We start from the raw sequence: 20095 nt of genomic DNA, 5'->3' as shown, positions 1-20095 counted from the left end.
GACAACACCCCTCATCCGCCTACAAAACCCTAATAGCGTACCGACAACACCCCTCCTTCGCATGCAAAACCCTAATTTATTCTACGCGTATCGACAACCCCCTCCTCCCCCAAAACCTAAGTTTCTTGCTCAGTGCCGCCTTGGTCCAGCCTAGCCATGGACTTTCCGTCGCCCCTTTGCTGTCTTTGGCGTGGTGGTGCGGGAGGAGGATAGGGAGGGCCAGGAGAGAGCTCTCCAGGCTACTCGTACGCCATGCATTTCTCTTCCATAATAAAACCACCAATATGACAATATCTCGACCACCAAAAACCAAGTGACAACAAATCAGCAGGAGCGTGCCACGGAGACCACCGCCGCTCAGCAAGTGTACACCGGCTGGGGGTGGCGTGAGGGTAGCAGAAACCATCGCCGGGACGACAAGAAGGAGAAAGAAATAAATCACAAGGGTGGCCACGCGGACCCCTCCGGCAGCACAGCAGAGAGAGACGGGGAAGAGGAACAAGACCTGTCCCATACGGCGCGCCCCTCCAATCCCCTCCCCCCACCGGGGCTCCCTCCTCCTTTCCCCTCCCGGACACGCGCGCCATCATCCTCTTCCTCTTCCTTCCTTCTTCCCTTCCCCCACCCACCACTCCTCCCCTACCTAGCCCCTTAGCTCCACGCCGCAGCTACTCCTGTGCGCCGTGCTTCCGTGCTGCTGTTTCTTGGGCCGACGAGCCGTTCCGGGACCGGCGGGCGGGCGGAGCTGTTCTTTCTTCTCCTCTCGATGGCGGCGGCGGAGGCGATCTGCGGCGAGGACGAGCCGGCGCCGCGCGGGGACCCGGCGGCCGAATGCGCGGCGGGCGGCGGGATCGAGCGGCTGGATCTCGGCGACGGGCGGGCGGCGCTGGTGGCGGGCGGGAAGCGGAGCGTCTACCTCATGGACTGCGAGCCCGTCTGGGGCTGCGTCGCCACGCCCGGCCGCGGCGGCGAGATGGAGGACGCCTGCGCCGCGCTGCCGCGCTTCGCCGACGTGCCCGTGCGCCTCCTCGCCAGGCGCCGCGACCTCGACGGCCTCGGCATCGACGCCGACGCGCTACGCCTGCCCTCCCACCTCTTCGCCGTATTCGACGGACACGGCGGCGCTGAGGTACGCTTCTACCCACGCGGGGATCTCGGGACCAAAACCACCGTCAGAATTCTAGCACGATCTGACCATTTTTGACCTGTCTTGCAGGTGTCCAACTACTGCCGGGAGAGGCTCCACGTCATCCTGAGCAAGGAGCTGAGGAGCCCCGCCAAGCAACTCGGCGAGATGAGCGACGTGGACATGAAGGAGCACTGGGAGGACCTCTTCACCCGGTGCTTCCAGCTCGTCGACGACGAGGTGTCAGGGCTCTCCGCCAGGCTCGTCGACGGGGAGGCCCGGCTAGAACCCATCGCGGCCGAGAACGTGGGCTCCACGGCGGTCGCCGTCGTCGTGTGCTCCTCCCACGTCATAGTGGCCAACTGCGGGGACTCGCGCATCGTGCTCTCGCGCGGGAAGGAGCCCGTGCCGCTCTCCATTGATCAGAAGGTATATATACAAGGTTCTTATGAGCTTCATGGTGCATGATCTGATCATTTGGGGTTAATCTTAGTATGCCTTGTTGTTTCAGCCTGATAGGAAGGATGAGCGCGCGAGGATTGAGGCCGCGGGGGGCAAGGTCATCCAGTGGAACGGTCACCGGGTGTCCGGCATACTTGCCATGTCACGATCAATTGGTACGTGGTTTATCTTGAAGCACATGCTGCTGTTTTGTTATTCTGTAGAATGAATTATACGACACGTGCCATACGAACACCTATGCTTCTCGGAGGTTGAAATCGCGGTGGTAGCAACCGCACAACATGATGCAAAATTAATTGGCCCAACGGCGTGCTAGAGGCAAATGTCCTGGCGTGTTTGTGCTTCCTTTCGAAATCCAGGAAAACCGTAGTGTGTCTTGGGATCTGATTCTCGATACCGTTATTACCATTTTTTAGATTCCTCATTTATGGAGCCTGCCGTCCCCTTTTCTTGGGTGTAGCTTGTCGTAGTTTCGATCATTTAGGAAAGCATATGGAAGTCAAATGGCTGTCTCATATAGACCTAAAGAATCTCATATCGACCACGAGAAGCAAACGTTTCACTGTTTATGTTGCCATGCCCCAAAAGACCTTGTATTATTCTTGAAATTCTGTACTAGGTTATTTTTAATGCTATATTATCGTGTGCTGTGTTTGTACGGTAGATATTTCCTTTTTCTCGTTTTATTAGGTTATATATGGAAAAAAAATGCTCACTTCAAAGTATTGACAGTTTTAGTTCGACGGTGTGTTTTAGATATTTCCTTTTTCTCGTTTTATTAGGTTATTTATGGAAAAAAAATGCTCACTTCAAAGTATTGACAGTTTTAGTTCGACGGTGTGTTTTAGATATTTCCATTTTCTGTTCTTATTAGGTTATGTATGTATGAAAAAAAGATCACTTCAATTCATCGGCAGTTTTAGTTTGACAGTATCTGGATATAAAGCATGCCAGGCTTAACTCTTATGCAATCATGTTACTTGTTGACTGACTGGATGTTTCCACTAATCTTGCTGTTAAACTTGCAAAATGAGGTTAGATGTAGCTGTGATAGAATCAAGTATGAAGATGTGATTAAGAAAAGAAGATGCCTAGATGTGATTAAGAAAACAAGTCGTCTGCCAACGTAGAAAAGCCATCTTTTATCGAAGCAACACAGGTACCTTAATGCAAGTGGTGCTTGCAGCTTGGACCATGGCTAACATTGGGTCTTAGTTGTATCTGTTCACATCTCTTGTGGCATTCAAATCTGATGCATAATAAACACTTGGATAACATTTTTCCTCCAATATCACCTGAAATTTTTGTTGAACCAATGATATTTCAGCAGTTTTCTCTGTCAATTGGGTAAACATTTGTCCAAACCAGTTGCGATCCGTGCTAACTTGAACCAAAACTTGCTGATGCTGCAGGTGACCGATACTTGAAGCCGTACATCATCCCAAAACCAGAGGTTGCAGTTGTTGCTCGGGCAAAAGATGATGACTGTCTCATTCTGGCCAGTGATGGGCTGTGGGATGTCGTGTCGAATGAAGAGGCATGCAAAGTTGCACGTCGGCAAATCCAGCAGTGGCACAAAAATAACAGTGTTACGACATCATCATCAGATGGAGGTGATGGATCTACTGATCCTGCTGCGCAAGCAGCTGCTGATTACCTTGCAAGGCTTGCACTGAAGAAAGGAAGTCAGGATAATATCAGTGTAATTGTGGTTGACTTGAAACCACGGAGAAAAGCCAAGAACAATTCCTAACATTGCTTAAATACACCTGGACCCTTATCTTTGTCTAGAGACTTGACCCACATTTTTTTGTTGGGTTCCAAGAATTGTACATGTATATGCTAGATGTATTTTCAACCTAGGGGTTATGATTAATTGTATCCCCATTTTGCATTCATGTGGTCAAAATATTCTCTAGACGGCTTCAGTCTTCAGCCCTGACATGTACAGTGCTTTGCCTGTACAAGAAGTGAAGCTGACCTGTAAAGAGCCAAGTGACAAGTGCTTAAAGTTTCCTAGTATGGCACTAAGATTAACGTACTCGTATCCCTGAATTAAACCTTCTACTCAAATTGTTGCATAACGTATCAATTGTTGCTACCTAACAAACTGTCTATATTAGCTTATACCACTCAAAGAATGCAAAAGTGATTGGTGTAGGCAAAGATACCTAGGGAGGAGAAGCGCAATTGCTTAACCAACTTTAGAGGTGAGAATTCTCTTACATTGCATAGCTTCCTATCTACTATACAACTAGAATATACAAAGAATATGTACAGCCTACAGCAGATACACTCCTACTCATTTCCGGAGGAGCTCCACAAAGAGAGAACTACTCATTCCCGGTAAGGCTTGACGGCGAGAGAGCTACTCATTCCCTCCTTTGCAATATAAATGAAAGGATTTGGTTTTCATGAATAAAGGGCAGCAGATCACTCTCCACCGTCTCCTCAATGTTCGGCATCGACTTAGCGATGTCATCAAGCGAAAAGGGTATGCTGCAAAGAGAAATGAAACAAGAGGTGAGAAAAGGAGCAACTGTTGTTCAAATGAGGCAGGAACAATGGATGCACATTTTCCTTTCTTTGGCATGGTACAGACCTGGAATCATCATCCAGCAGGACTGAAAAGCTGGAGAGGCTTTTAGATTCTTCATGCATCGTTGCTCTCATGCTTGATGTGAACTACAAACATTAAGGAAATAACGCTGAAATTTACACTTCAGACGGGAGCAGCAAATCAAATTATGTAAGTGTGTAAACAGTATTGGTTACACCGTTTCAGCCTATCAACACACCTCTGCCGAGATTATGTTTGTGCCGTTCATGTCGTCCCAGTACATACCAACTATTCTTTCTAGCTGCTGTAAGCTAAGAGCCTGAACATATGGTAAAACGGTTAGGGACACAAAATCGAGCATTAGCAAAACAAGATCCTTGGACAGAGCAAACAACACTTACCGGACAAACATCATTGCGTATCTCTCTCCATGTCCTTATTGGTTTGAGGGAAATGACCTGATGAATGAAAAGAACAAACAAAAATGTCAGAAAATTAAGTTACCTGCGATTTAATTTCTCTATAAGGGCCACCAAGGTTGCTTTTTCTAATGGGAAAGATGGAAATACGAACCAGGAAATCAGCCGCTTGTCTTATATGCCTCAGTGCTTCCCAGGCTGAATCTGCAAGCTGTACTAAAACATAAGCTGATAGAATCTGAAAATAGCTTCCATAATAAGAAAAGGACAATGGACAACCTCTTGAGCAACATCATTGCACCAATGTTTTAATTGAGCTAATCCAGCTCTTATATGTTCACCGTTGGTAAATGAACAGCACTCACGTCGTAAAAGGAGTCTGTTTCCAAAATAAGAGAAAAATAAATTAGAACATCATACACTTAGAAGTTTGAAAAAATGCCAGTAGAGGGCACAAATATGTTTACCTGTTAAATAACTGCACGTTCACCATAGAAAATATTTGGGTTAGCAACTTGTGGACCAAAATTGTTGGGACCTTCAAATTTACAGATTGGACTTGCACTCAAATTTCATAACTTTGCAAGTGGATAATGTACTGATGGTTGTATTCATGCAGTACTTACATGGTTGGCTATTAGCAGATACAAGTAGTTGTTGAGGATTTTCACGATGCCCAGCCAATGTGTAAGTTGGTTGTGTTGGCCCAAGCCACTAGCAGTTGAGGCCTTTGCTTGGGAAGTTCTTGGATCCTAAATATTACGACATTTACAGGGTAAGTTTCACATCTGATGATTACTTTTCGTTGAGAGAGGATTTACCTGAATGCACAGCTCAAGTAATGGATTTAGTTCCTTCTTCAGTTTGTCACTTATCAAGCCATACACCTTTTCAATCAGATCCACGAGCTGCTGCTTGAAGAGCAGAGCCGGATATTTTGCATCAATTTGATGAGCTCCACTAGGTTCATCCAACGATTGACCACTGAAATAAGCAAGCCCACTATTTGACGCTTGACTAGCTTGAAAAATCCTGTCGTACGAAATTTTCCGTCTGTATGGAGTTGAGGTTGCCGCCCTAGTGGTTCTGAAAGAGCGCTGCAGGAGAACTGATAACGTTGACAAGTTTGATAACCAATAGGCCAAGCTTCTTGTATCATGTTGAACCTTGAAGTAAAGAAGAATGTGAGTTAATATAAGAACAATGCAGTGATTTTGGATTTCAGCTATTGAAAAGTTGGCTGCATAAAGCTGTCATCTATCATGTTACAAGGTTCGGGAAATATGCTTCTCAAGTACCACGAGTCCACGACAATATAAAGTTTAAAAAGGAAAAACAAATCAACAGAGTGCTACAAACCTCTGTTGCTGAGTTTATAGCTTGTAGGATACTGTCAAAGACACCTGTTTTTGCAACTTCAAACGATCTCGACTGAAGAAGATATTGGTATATAAGAAGAGCAGCAACAGGTTTGCTCCCGGAGAACCCAAGATGTTGGGTAATGTACTTAAGTAATAACTTCTGATCATCCTGGGGCTGCTGACGCTGAGAAGAGTTAGAAAACATTTCAGCTAATATGGAGGGAGTGGTACGTAAATTAAGCAAGTATCAACCAGCCTACCTGATATGCTTCACTGAGTACCCTTTGCATTTTCTCCCCATTATCATAGTCCTTGTAGGTAGTCAAATCAGGGGCAGAGCCCTGCCAATTGTTTTGGTCAAAGTCATGAAAGCTTGATCAAACTATATACGAAAATAAGAATTGATATGCAGCCATATGCTTGGTTAAACTACCATATAGGGTCTTGATTCTGCTGGACCAATCGACGACTTGGTTTCAGCATATGGTATGGTGCCATTTGAAATATGACCATTTTCTGGACTTCTCTGTTGAAATGCATCTAATAATTCAGATGAGAACATTCAATAGTCATGCAAATGTAAGCTCTATTGAAGACACATTACATGGATCATACTGATTTTTGAGTATGCAGCTTGAGATTTGGCGGTAGATGGAGTCGCGGCTGAGTATGCAGCTTGAGATTTGGCAGTAGATGGAGTCGTCGCAATCGATTGCTGACGAAGAGCGTGATTTTCAGCCTCTAAGTTAGCTGCTTTTCCTTCTAACCTGTGTTGAGTTACAGTTGTTCAATGAACAGTTAAGCACGATAAAGGGCATGATTTGGACAGATGAATTAATAAAGCTGGATTATTCTAAATGAATACCTTTGTACGGTCTCCTGAAGCTGAGTAACAGTTCTAGCGGAATCTTCCATTTTTGTGATAAGGTCATCATTTCTATCGAGGAGGTCTTCATTTCTCCTTATTAGATCTTCATTTCTTCCACGAGCCTCATTGAGCGCTTTCTTCACAGCATCACTTTCTTGTTTCTCCAGTACAAAGGAAGACAGTCTTGATATGGCATCTACTTGAAGCCTAATTGGTGAAGGCGTTAGTCTCCAAAAGGAGAAAATGATGATAGATAACAATGGTATTGTACTTAGTGCAAAAAACTATACAAAGCCGGAAAGGAAGTTAAAATACCAACTTTTGCACAGTATCTTGAAGCTGGTGGGCCTTGTATTCACTGTCTCTAACTTTCTTAAATAGCTCATCATTTCTCTCCTGAGCTTCAACAAGAGATTTCCTAATTGAATCATTTTCTTGTTTTTCAGCTTCCAAAGAAGCAACTTTTGCTGCTATGTCTTGTTCAAGCCTGTTTTTTTTTTTTGACAGAGACAACTGTTAAATTTCATGGGTTTAACAACCAATAGAGTTAAATTAAAAAATATACACATGTTGTACAATAAACTATGGCAGACTAAATAATTAAGAAATAATTCTGCAGAACTGCATTTAAGGTCACAATGTATTGCAGAACTCCGCATTTATGTTTTCTTCAAGAAATGAAAAGAAATCAAACTGGAACGTAAACATAAGAGATAATGAGCTTGTATCGCAAACCCTTTGTCAAAGGTACATACATATGTATAGTGTTTTGCAGATGCTCAATCTTTTTGTTGGTTTCACCAATCTTTATCATTAAATCTTCGTTTTTGTGTTCAGTCTCAGTGAGTGCTTTCTTCAATTCATCCTTCTCTCGTCTCTCAGATAGCAGCAAAGTGTCTTTCTCTGTATGATCACCAAGCCTGAATTAAAATAAGAAAGAAATGTCATTATTAGAATTTGCATCTACAGATGCGAAGATGTATTAAGCATGAACACATGCAAACAGACACATGGGTGCATAAAGTACCTTTGTATGGTGCCTTGAAGAAGATCAATTTTCTTGTCAACGTCCTCAAATTTCTTTATTAACTGAGAATTTCTTTCTTGACTTTCTTCTTGTGCCTTCACTGTTGCATTGTTTTGCTCTCGTTCCCTCAACAGTAAAGCTTCCTTTGTAGATGCATTTTCTTGAAGTCTGTAATCATGGCAGAGAAAGTTGATAAAGAGGGATAGAGCATATGAATGATTTACTTGATAGGATCTCAGAAAGTTTCTTAAATAAGAACATACTGCCAAGAATGATTATCAACCTCTCAACAGTTAGCTGAAGCTGAAGATTATGCTTATCAGAATCCTGAATTTTCTTGATTAACTCTTCATTTCTCCCCAAAGTTTCAGTCAGAGTGTTCTTGGTCGCCTCATGTGTTTGTTTTTCTGATACCAATAAAGCATCTCTGGTAGTAGCATCTTGTTCAAGTCTAAGATCATTAAATGAGAATTCAATATCACATTGTAATAAAACGTTGAGAAAACATGGGACACTGTATCCACTGAGAAGTGTCAGACCTCTTAATGATATCTTCGAGTTGTTTTCTGGTTTCTTGGCAATGTTGTAACTCGTTTACTAATTCTTTTATCCTTTTCTGGGCATTGGCTAGTTCTTCCTTGGTAGAGCTGTTTTCTTGTCTTTCTATTATCAATTGAGAGTCTTTCTCTGCGGTGCATTCTTCTAGTCTATGCATAAGAAAAAGAAACATTATCGTCGGAGTCACTCAATAAGAGGTAGTCGGAGAAATGGGCAGAAAACTCCAGTTGGAGAAAAAATAGTTGCTAAGCTGTTTAAAGGTTATAAACATTTGTAAGGCAATAAAATCAAACCTGTTAACTGAATCCTCAAGCAGACTAATTTTCTTATCTGAATCTTCAAAGCTTTTCATTAACTCTCGGTTTCTCTTTTCAGCTTCAGCTAGTGCTTTTGTGGTGCAGTCCTGATTTTGCTTGGTCTTCAGTAGCAATGACTCCCTTGATGTTGCATGTTTCTCAAGTCTAAATTGATTGAAGAAAAGAAATATGTGTGTTAGCTCATAAATTTGAAAAGGCGAGTGGCTCTAGAGTTTTCAGAAAGCTAATGATGGAAGTGAGACCAGAACCTCTGAACATTCTCCAGCAGCTTATTTATACTTTTCTCAGATTCGTCGACTTTCTTAAGCAATTCCCAGTTTTTCTCCTGATAGTTAGAAAGTGCCTGTTTGGTTTGATCATGCTCTTGCTTTTCTGCTACGTACAAGGCATCCTTTGTGGTTGCATTTTCTTCAAATCTATATCCAGTGAAGAAAATGTTAACACTGGTTAGCTCGAGTATTGAGGACAGGAGTAAAGGTATAAACAATGACTGATGCCACATTGCTAAAGAGCTGATAAGAAAAAAAGTTGCATAGACATAGCACCCTATCCCAAGCAATGACCAATCCGACGGATGTCCTAAACAAACATGTACAAACCAAGGATTCAGTGCCATGACTATTCTTTTGCATCTTTACAACCATGTCTTAATTTTATGCATTTATTCCCAAAGAGGTATTGCAGATGAAAGTCATTGGTAGTTTATACACAAATAACACCCGATGTTAATTGGAATGAAACGAAGAACACCATAATGTTCGCCCAAAAGAACATATATTGGCAGAAAGAAACATAAAGATTAGAGCTTGGATGGATGTGGGTGATATATATTTTGCTAACTGGAACATCAAAATGATACTCATATCAGTAGTAGAAGTATGATTACATTGAGTAATTAATGCGGCATGAGAGCTAAACCTCTTCAAAGAATCTTGAAGCATATCATTTGTCCTACTGGCATCTGTAAACTTCGTTTGCAGTTCTCCAATTTCCTCCTTTGTTTCAGCTAATTGGGACATGATTCCAGTACTATGTTGCTTTTCAGCTAGCAATGAAGTCTCCAATGTTCTTGTAGTTTCTTCAAATCTGTCAAATTGCCAGTTGAGAAGAATAATCAGCATTTTCCATCCCTAAGATTACGATAGCCAATAATGGGTGAAAACTTGGATGACTAGCAATGTCATCGAAGCATAGCAAAAGCCAATGCAGGGCATCCGGCAATAGACCTTTCAATATTGTTTTGAAACTTAGCAATGTCCCTTTCAGCAACTTCAATATTATGGACCAATTCCTCATTTTCTCCACGAGCTTCGGTAAGTAATTTCTTGATTGCCTCGCTTTCTTGCCTTTCCAAAAGCAGAGTGCCCTCTCTCTCAGTTAGACTTTCTTCCAGCCTGTGCCCATGAAGAAGAAAATACCACAACAATAAGATAATGAAATAAATTAACAACCTGGTAGCCAAGAAATATCACACCAATAATAGTACTCGTTCCGTCCTGAAAAGGATGTCGCAGATTTGTCTAAATTTGGATGTATCTAGACACGATTTAGTGTATAAATACATCCAAATTTAGAACAATCTGCGACATCGTTTTCGGGGTAGAGGGAGTACTAAAAAGTTGGCCAGTTATAAGATTGTCTGTTGGACGAGGATTGTTATGTCTTGCAAAACGAAAATGACCTTTGCACGGTAGTCTGAAGCACTGCGGATTTTCCATTAGCATCTACAACTTGTCCCAGTAGTTCTTCAATTCTCTGGTGTGCTTCACCAAGTTCCCTTCTGGTTGCTTCGATATGTTGCTTCTCCATCATCAGTGATGACTCCAGTTCTATCACATTCTCTTCAAATCTGTATGGAACAGAAAGGGAGTAAGCTCTTATTCCAAACAATAGGACTGAATGTAAGTGGATTTACTTGATTAGACTTACTGTGCCATGAAATATAATTTTGTACATTAAAAAAGGTATCAAATGCCAGCGCGTAAAAATAATAATAATTGTGGGAGAAAAATGTCTTTTACAGCTCCATGAAGCATATTAGGGCATCACCATCCATCCATGGGTATCGATCATATGCACGTTGCTTTCCGTTTCAACCAGCTTTGGTTGGAACCAAAAGCACCTGGAACTTAGTCTACTAAGATCTAGTCACCCAGCAACTAACCTTTTGCCAGTATCTCGAAGCTGCTTGATGTTTTCATCCGCAACCTCGATTTTCCTATTCAGGTCTTCACATCTTTCCTGAGCGATGGAAAGTTCACTCTTTGTTGCAATGTTTTCTTCTCGCTCTCTTGATAGTAGTCCCTGTCAAAGGCCCAACCATCGGCCAATCAAATATCATGACATAACTAAATAAGTTAATTATTACCCGCAAAAAATAAGTTAATTATAACAGTCTCTGTTGAATCAGGTAAAAACTTCCCCGCAAAAAAAAGGGAAATACTTTGGTCATACTTTGTTAACAACTTTTTTTTGAGCAAGATTAATTTTTTTATAGCCATACGTATTTTATTTAACGTAAACAATGAATGATGCAATCCTTAAACCCATCCAATTTTGTTCTGTTCCAAACTTCCAATGATACATAAGTTGAGCATGGGGGACGTACCTTCATCTCTTCAACTTCATTAGTCAATATACTGATTTTTTCTCTTTCTTGAGCTAGAGCTTCTTCAACAGCCCTTTTGGCCGATTCTCTTTCCTGCATTGAGGTGGCTTCTTCTACTCGATGCTCCATCTCACACAGGGCAGCCTGTAATTTGGCAATTTCTCCTGCTTTGTTCTTCTCTAAATCAGTCTGAAAATAGACATATGTGCATCAATAAAGCGTGACCAGATAACTCAGCAAGTCAGCATCATATTTTCTTATCTAAATATGCCTTAATTCAAGAGACGCTATTTACCCGTAGTTTCTTTTCCAAACCTAAACGGTTTGTTAGCTCTTCCACCTGTTCCTCAAGTTTCTCCTTCTCCACCTTCAGAGCTTCTGTATCTCTTGCAGCCTACGAAAAAGATGCAACAGCAAATAAAAGGCCGCATAAGTAATAACCAACATAAATTAACAAAAGTAGCATGAATGCTTATGTACCATTTTGAGCTTTCTGAGTTCTGCTCTAGCGACGCGTCTTCGCCATGCACACTGATAAATCAATACTGATCTCTTCAGTTTAAGATAATTTGAATTATCTCTGTGACAACGCCATCGAGCCTGCAGACAGCAATTTCAGTGTACAGAGTGATGTTATTACAGCCAAAAGACAAACAGAAAAAGCTTATAGAGTTTCAGAAGACTGATTTTTTAATTTTTTTTTCCTTACTAAGGACTGATTATGAAATCATCCATCATAAGATAGATGTGTAAAAATGCATAAATGATTCTCCCTCAGATTGTGGGACAGATTAAGTAAAACAGAAAGAGAATGAATCAATAGTCTACCTGGATATTGATAGAAGCTTTCTCCTGTTTTTTGAGAACATATTCCTTGTAAGCACCAAAAGCCCTCAATCCTGTCTGCAACGTAATGGCTGAACGTCGCAATTCAGAATAAGACTTCAAAGCAAAATAGCAGCGGACACTTTTCTGTATTGTCAAGGCCGAAGCTTGCTTTCTCAGGAATACACGTTGCTTAAAAGCCAATAATGCTGCAAACGAGAATGGAACTCTTTGTAAGTAGTGCTCCACATATTCACCAGTGCTATACTGCTGCAAGCACTGTCTCCCAATAGAGACATCATATAGTGCGATCTTACCTCTAACAATAGATTGCATATCTACAGATTTGTTGCGCACTATAAGGAATCTCTGACGAGCAACATGAGTGCGAAATCTACTCTGAACAGCTCTAGCTGCTTTGCTTCGGACTTCAGTTCTTCTAGCATCCAGTTCAGCCATCTGACCAGCTCTCAAGAAAACCTTAGTTCTTCCTATCTGCCAAACAGAAATTATTTGAAATATTTTGGCAAAGATCATGACTAAACAGTGTCTGAAATATTCTCTCGGTATGATGCATGCATATAATCTTTCCATGCAATATGAGGAAAACAGATCATGATCCAAAAGAATGTGAAAAATAGTCGTTTATGTTGTATCTGTTTATTCTCGCCATGCATGGAAGTAATCTAGTGAAAATCTAAAAACAAATCGAGTAATTCATAAGTTTGAGTGCCAAATGGTCTAGATCTACATGTTTTTTCCCAGAAAGCTGAGTTATGCTCTCATATTTAAAAAAGGTTTTAAGTTTAATACATGATGGTATGTTTTCACCGACATTCCCCCATCATTTATCTCCTCGGTCACAAATGCTAAACTATTCAATAAGAACAAGCATCTCTTTTTCAGTTCCCTGTCTATTTTACAAGATGCAGAATAAATACAAATGTGATGCACCGCATACATAAATAAGGATTCATTCTGGTAAAAACATGCTTCACCTGATAACCCTGGAGTCCCATTTTGTCCAAAATCTTTTGGCAGATTACTTTTTCATCGGTTCTATCATATATCATGAAAACAGTTATAGACGCAGGTCAAAGGTGATAGTTAGCAGGCATTATGGCTTTTTTTTTATATCAAATAGCTTACACACCTTCCTTTCGAAAGTTCAGGCGCAAGGATGTGAAACCGGTGAAGAAAATCACGAAATAATTTTCGTGTAGGGTATCCAGCACAGCTGATTCTGATAGCTTCAAGAACACCCTGAAAGGGTGAAGGATCGTTAGGGATATACAGTGGTACCGAGCTTCTGTGAAACTTTGTGATGAATCATGTTCCTTACCGAACATCGAAGTTGCTGCAGAACGTTGATGTTCTCAAAAGTAGCAGGCTTGAGAAGATTATTGGGCTTAACACATCTAATGTAGTGAGGTTCTGTAGAACTCAAAGTCTCCATTAGTTCGTGGAGTTGCCCCTGAGAATTAAATGGAATAATTACACATTGCAATCATACCAAATATTTACATAAAGATAGAAGCATGATCGAGCAATGGTCATGATCACTTCATTATGTATCAAGTAATATTCGTTCACACCTAAAATGTACTTCATCCTTTTTGGAGACATGTATGTGTTTGCCATTATACTCAATACATTGGTTATTCAACTTGTTGCAAAAACTCAGATGACATGAATATTCTTTCTACCTGCGGCTAAATCATAATCAAGTCAATATTTGCATGTTGATTTAATGCGCGAAGAGAACCAAGGTAGTTACATGATTGCCCTAGCTATGAATTTGCGCTAGTATGCCCCAATTGTACATTCTGCATAGGGAGTGTAAAAATCTATCAAAAAGTTACGTGCATAAAACCTCAAGGACTAAAATAGGAATTTAGCTAAACTTGGTGTCTAAAGAACAATGAGGAAACATATACACAAGAAACAGCTAGCAGAATGATACCTTAAAGCGATTAGCAATTGATGACTTTGAGGATTTTGTGTTCTCCTCTGGTACTGATGGGAATAACCCTGACACAAAGGAACACTTGGAAGCATTAAGCAATTCTTCATGTTCTACCACCACATAATCTCTGTTTTTGTCCAGGAAATGATCAGACTGATATGTTACCTGTAAAGAAAACCATAAGGTTGAAAGGAGTTTATTCAAATTAATGCAGAAGCAAAGAATGATTCATTCCAACAAATGCTTACATCTCCCGCGTAATGTTGGATTGTAAATGCAGTACGAGAAAGCTTTGGTTTGCTAAACCTTTTGTTGTTCTTGAACTTCTCATACAGCTTCTGACAAAATGATTCATGCGTGCATTTCGGGAACATACTGATGCATACAGGATAGAGAAACAAAAGAACCATTGTTAGAAGCATCAATTCAGATATTTATTTGCATAAATCAGATATAGAAACAAGTAATGTTGATCATAACAAGAAATCAACTATTTACAAGCTTCTGGTTGCATGTAGTGCAATAAAGAATACATCAAACTCACCAAGCTTCATCAAGAAGTGCAATAATCCCACCAGGTTTCTGAAAATAAAATATCATTGAGTTAATTGAAAAAAGATGATGACACACAACTATCAAGCATACACAAATACGTTGCCCAGTGACTCTAGGCACCACGGCTATTCCTAAACCACTTATCTTGCACAAGACTACTGGTGCTTATGATAAGAAGCTGATCATAATAAGTTAGAAACTCTGACATACTACAACCAGCAGCAGCTCCAAGCCTTGAAATCAGAGCACATTAGCAGCCTCAAAATCAAAGTGCAGTAGCAGTGTTTGAAGAGAAATAGTGCACAATGTATTATACTACACCTATTTGGTACTTCGACTGACACTCAGTGAGAAAATTATATGTTTATTCCCACTTTACATTCAAGAAACAACAAATGGTCAATATATAAGTCAACTAGTATCAGACCACCGCGACGAATAAATCTTAAAACCCAGTATTTTGGCTTACTGACACGACCATTGCAAGACTGCAACACATATACAGGCTAGTTAAGCACCCTGGATAAAATAAATGCCATATGTCCACATACCCGCTCGATCAAGTCCAGCACATCTTGGTTGTCAACAAATTCTATGTAACTCCAGTCGATCTGCTCTCTATTATACTCTTCCTGCTCCATTTTGAAGACATTCTGCAAAGATAACATTACCTAATTTACCAAACACAAGCAAAGATAAATGCAATATCATAGACTACCAAGCAAGTGTTCCACATGTACCTGATTAAAATGCTGTTGTAGTTTTTCGTTGGTGAAATTGATGCATAATTGTTCAAAGCTGTTTCCATCAAGAGAATTATTATAAAGACATGAGAGTATGAAACTTCTATAAACGGTGTTCAATGGATATTGGATTTTACTTTAAGAACTTTACCTGTTAGTCTTGAAACTTTCAAAACCATATATGTCAAGCACCCCAATTAAATGTTCTGAGCTTGCATCTTGTCCTATTGATGCATTTAGCCTGTTTACAAGCCTGCACAAGGTACAACCATATATACTTACAAAGACCGACATGTAACTGGGGAATGAAATACAGGCGCCATATTCATTACCAGTCAAATAGTCTACAGTATATTTGTTTTGCTAAGCCATCCCTACTAACAGTAGCAGAATTAGGATCAACTGTTGTGGTAATCACTCCTTCCGGTGTATTTATTTTCCTCTTTATCAGTGCATTCTCCAGCTTCTCACAGTCACACCTGCAGTAAGAATTCCACAATGTATACAGTATGAACATTCAAACAGAATATTGGGAATAATAATTATAAAAAACAGCAGGGCAGACATTAAGCATACATCAAGAGCTCTGCTGCTGCATTCAGATGGAACCTAGCTTTCTCATCCTTTAATACAGATGAATCCACATCTCTCCCTTTAACAAAATTTATGTTGCCAAGGTGAAGTACAACAGCAACAACCCGAAATGTAGCCTCCTGCGTTATATGTTACACGAAAATGTTACATAGATATCCACATAGAATATCAATAATTGAAAGGTTTATAAACTGAAGGCCAAAAACCTGTTCCTGCTCAGTTATGCCAACTGTATTCATGGCACTTCTTGTCGCAAGATACTCCTCAGCATCACTAATTCCGTCAACTTTAATGCAAGCGGATTGGTTGAGATAGTGAAATGATGAAGGATCACTCAGCTTATACCTTTTAATATCCTGTCATTAGGGTTTGTTTATCAAGAAATGATGTGGAGACTCAGCTGATCAATCACATTGAGTTAGGAAAAATACCTCTGATGGTGCTGAACATAGGAAGTAAAAACAATGATAATTTCTCTCCGGGCTATTGATTTGGCAAACGCGAGATCTCTCAAGCAAATATGTCCTAATGGCTGCACCAGATATCTTCCCGCTCTTGTCGAATTGGATTTCAACAAATTTTCCAAATCGACTTTACCATGTTATAAAAAATGTAAACAGGTCAGTAAGCATATAGTATGAGTGAAAAGGGGCAAAAATGATGCATTGGTTACATTCCATTTATGTCCATGAGAAATGTTGAGGAGGAAATAAGGAAGAATTAGCTATATTCCTTGCTTATAGACTTAAATATGCTACCTGGATAGCTCTTAATGAACTGTCTGTGTATAAAAAATACCTTGAGTTGTTGTTCCGAACAGTTTTTGCATTGCCAAATGCTTCAAGGACTGGATTAGACTGCAATAAGGCAAAATTAGATGCAAGAGATTAGTTGCAGGTGAAAGTACTACATATGGCATATAACTTTACTCCCTTCACTGCATTTTTGAACAGACATAATTTTTCCGTGAACAAAAAAAAAAAGAACTGTAAGGAATATTATGATATGTAACTTACTTCTAGAACTTGTTGTTCAACTGTCCTCGCTCCAGTTTTAGATCGTCCACCCAAAAATGCAAGATATCTCATAAGCAACTTTGTGGTTTCAGTTTTACCAGCACCACTTTCACCACTCACCAAAATGGAGTTGCTCTTTCCTTCATTAATCATCTGCCTGTTTCCTTATTCAAAACAATGTCACAAGAGGTACCATCAATATTGGTACTGCCCGTGCAGTATTTATGTAAAGAAACTATCCATCAATATTGTTATAGGCATTCACCTGTAAGAAACATCCGCAATTGCAAATACATGAGGATCAAGCTCACCAAAATTTGCACCTTTGTATTTCTCCATAGTACGGGGTTCAGCAATATGAGGCAGCCTTTGGAATGGATTTATTGCAATCAAAATATTACCAGTATAGGTCTGGAACTCAAAAAAATATTGCATTAGAAAAAGTAAACCCGTTTTCAATTTGAACATTTCTCTGGTTATACAAGTGATGAATAGCAAACACTCACATAAATTATATTTTTGGCATATCGCACAGCGAGATTGTCTAAAACACCAGGCTCATGCAAGTATGATAGTCGTGTCATGTCATCAATTCCATCAGATACAACTTCTGTGTCCTTTGGATGAATGTCTGATATGTTCGCGGTAACCTGGTCTCAGAAAATTGAAGCTTTCAGGACTAGAAGCATATCAATATAGATCATAATATGAAACCGCAATACAAAGGGCACATTATAGATATGCATTAAGTATTTTAGGTATGTGTTGTAGCTGCTATAATAGTTACGATAGATATCTGTACATAGGCTGTGGGCAAATATACACCACAGGTATATAAGTGTTGTATAAGGATACCTAAAAGGCTAAAATCTATAATACATAAAAATGATGAGTGCCTGAGGTAAAAAAAAGAAAAAAACTAGAAATGTAGCCCATTATGAACAAGAAAAGGGTACATTTGGGCAGCACAGAGAGAGAATCATTACTGGAGAAGATAGGTAATAACTGACATCAACCTCACGCTCACACATACCGTCTTTCCGTTGGTAGTGCGGACATGGGCATTTCGACCTTCAATTCGGAAGACCTCGCCAGCAATCCAAGCTAAATCTTTATCCTCCAGCCATATATGGGAACCTACAACAATGTTTAATGCGCCAGCCTGCACATGTGGCAGGTAGGGTCAGAAAAAAATCAACTAGTTCAAAGGTAAGATGGATGTGTATTTGTCTAAGTTGGCATTGCAAAAGAAAATCTCAAAACACCATTAGAGACACGGATTGCATATGAAAAACAAAATAGCATGAGGCATGGGTCATTATTGAATTGGCATCCTTTGTGCAGTAAACCTAACAATGGCCTGTCAAATGATGAGACTGAACCAACGCATTCAATCTGGAACTGTCCAGTACACTAACACTAACAGCATAGTCAGCAACAGAAGACAGTAGCACTGAGTTCTTTAATTATTTGTGGTACTACTTGTTTGCAAGATCATACGAACCATGTCATCAATTTACCAAACTGGATTTCAGCTAAAACTCTGATCAACGTGCTTAAGTCGAGCCTGGCAACATAATACTATACCTAGAAATCAGAATTTATCTCGCCAAACGGAACCAGAATAGCAAGAGATTCTTCTCGAATACACATTCTGTACGAGCAAAAGGAACTGAGCGTTGATCAACTAGAAGTGCATTTCAGCAAACAACTCTGCTTCCTGCAGCTTTGAACTGTTCCCCGCATATCAAACACTTTAGTTATCCTAAGCAACAACACAAAACCGGTCCATTCACCGAGTACACACTCGTACACTAGGCAAAGCTGGGAACCGGAACCCTTTGCCCCTCTTGTCTGGCACACGCCCCGAACTGATCAGCGTGCACCTTAGCTTTCCACGCACCAACACCACACAATTCCTGAATTCCAGCCCAATAAACATGTACGACGAGGAAAAGTGCGGATAGCGAGGCGCGTGCACCGCACATAGCACCAAACCAACCAACAAATTTCCCAACAAAACAGGGGAATGCAGCCCTGTAACTACATTTTCACATTTCCATGAAATAAATTTTGCAACAATCCTACAACAACAGGGCATATACAATCTCACCATGGGGTCACGCACGGGAGAGCCGGATCATGCACGATCGGTGGGGAAGAGCCGAATCGTCCTCTCCGGTGTCGGCGGCGGCCGGAGGCGGGGCGGCGGGCGGCGTCTCCTTGCCTTGGGCCGCTCGCCGATCGCCTCGCGGCAGCGGGGAACTGCCCGAGCCCGGCGCGTTACGCCTCGATCTACGGTGCGCGCGCGCGCGTGCTGGGAGGCGCGCAATGCCGGCACCAGAAGCCAGCGCGCGGGCTGAGGGCGGCGAGCCGGAGCCGGAGGGGGGAGCGTGGTGGAGCGCGAACCAGAGGCGAGGCGAATCCCATCTATTTTTGGCAGTGGGGGCATGGAGTGTGGGGGGAGGAGGAGGAGGAGGAGGAGGAGCGAGCGAGCGCCCGCCACCCGCACCGCCATCACCGGCGCCTTCGCCAAAAGCCACGGTGGTGGGAGTACGGGGAGGGGAGCGGCGCTGATGGTGTGTGCGGCCGTGCGAGCATGTAGGGTGCGTGTACTGTGTGGACAACGAACGGGACGCACCAAATTTGAAATATCGATGCACGAGCGACCACGCTTTTCCAATTGATTTTTTTCTTCACAAAACTGGAAGGCTATATCGCATCCTTTTATTTAGTTTTAATTTAAAAAAAACACAGTATAAACGTAGACGCTTATACACTCACCCGTATAAACCTCCGATTCTACCTAGAAATACCATGGTGAACATTTTTTTCTCTGTACCTAGAAATAGAGAACATGCCGGCCTCGCCGGACGAAATGCGTCGGCCCGCTAGGGCTGCTCCCCGATGCAAACGGACAATCTTGGCCTGACGACCATTTCGGTGTCCGCGGACCGACGCAAACGGACTCAGTCGGTCGATTTTGGCATCCGATTTGCGTTGCCCCGTTGGAGATGCCCTGAGCACCTCGGAAGACCCAGCCAGCGGATTGGATCTTGAAATTGACGAAGTCACCACAGGTACCTCGCT

General features: G+C 41.4%; 2 protein-coding genes across 3 annotated transcripts; one reads left to right on the top strand and one right to left on the bottom strand.

Annotated features, from left to right (window-relative positions):
- The first annotated feature begins 733 nt into the window (after positions 1 to 733).
- LOC127325132 (protein phosphatase 2C 50) lies at positions 734 to 3482 on the top strand. Its single transcript, XM_051352280.2, has 4 exons — positions 734 to 1129; positions 1217 to 1555; positions 1638 to 1743; positions 3001 to 3482. Exons 1-4 carry the CDS (start codon positions 767 to 769, stop codon positions 3339 to 3341), a joined length of 1149 nt encoding a protein of 382 aa, XP_051208240.1. The 5' UTR covers positions 734 to 766; the 3' UTR covers positions 3342 to 3482.
- A 245-nt stretch (positions 3483 to 3727) lies between these two features.
- LOC127325106 (myosin-11) lies at positions 3728 to 19607 on the bottom strand. 2 transcript variants are annotated; one of them, XM_051352279.2, is made up of 49 exons: positions 19119 to 19607; positions 18039 to 18167; positions 17512 to 17655; positions 17271 to 17416; positions 17006 to 17162; positions 16788 to 16846; positions 16421 to 16580; positions 16196 to 16345; positions 15972 to 16108; positions 15728 to 15874; positions 15547 to 15648; positions 15393 to 15450; positions 15204 to 15305; positions 14642 to 14679; positions 14346 to 14472; positions 14095 to 14262; positions 13474 to 13605; positions 13285 to 13394; positions 13130 to 13190; positions 12449 to 12626; positions 12135 to 12340; positions 11787 to 11906; positions 11602 to 11700; positions 11307 to 11495; positions 10863 to 11002; positions 10380 to 10547; positions 9925 to 10092; positions 9617 to 9784; positions 8947 to 9114; positions 8675 to 8842; positions 8363 to 8530; positions 8107 to 8274; positions 7824 to 7991; positions 7552 to 7716; positions 7116 to 7283; positions 6794 to 7003; positions 6533 to 6695; positions 6362 to 6454; positions 6189 to 6269; positions 5927 to 6112; positions 5389 to 5733; positions 5194 to 5319; positions 5035 to 5105; positions 4847 to 4946; positions 4722 to 4778; positions 4550 to 4606; positions 4387 to 4467; positions 4191 to 4273; positions 3728 to 4087 (listed from the first exon to the last, which is right to left on the bottom strand). In XM_051352279.2, exons 1-49 carry the CDS (start codon positions 19119 to 19121, stop codon positions 3961 to 3963), a joined length of 6519 nt encoding a protein of 2172 aa, XP_051208239.1. In that variant the 5' UTR covers positions 19122 to 19607; the 3' UTR covers positions 3728 to 3960. The 2 variants fall into 2 exon arrangements, with proteins under 2 accessions (XP_051208239.1, XP_051208238.1); XM_051352278.2 differs by having other exon boundaries at positions 6362 to 6468; positions 6544 to 6695.
- Between the last annotated feature and the right edge of the window lie 488 nt (positions 19608 to 20095).

This window comes from Lolium perenne, chromosome 1 (assembly GCF_019359855.2).
Source record: "Lolium perenne isolate Kyuss_39 chromosome 1, Kyuss_2.0, whole genome shotgun sequence".
NCBI classification, from domain to species: domain Eukaryota; kingdom Viridiplantae; phylum Streptophyta; class Magnoliopsida; order Poales; family Poaceae; genus Lolium; species Lolium perenne.
This window is presented reverse-complemented; position numbering and strand designations above follow the sequence as displayed.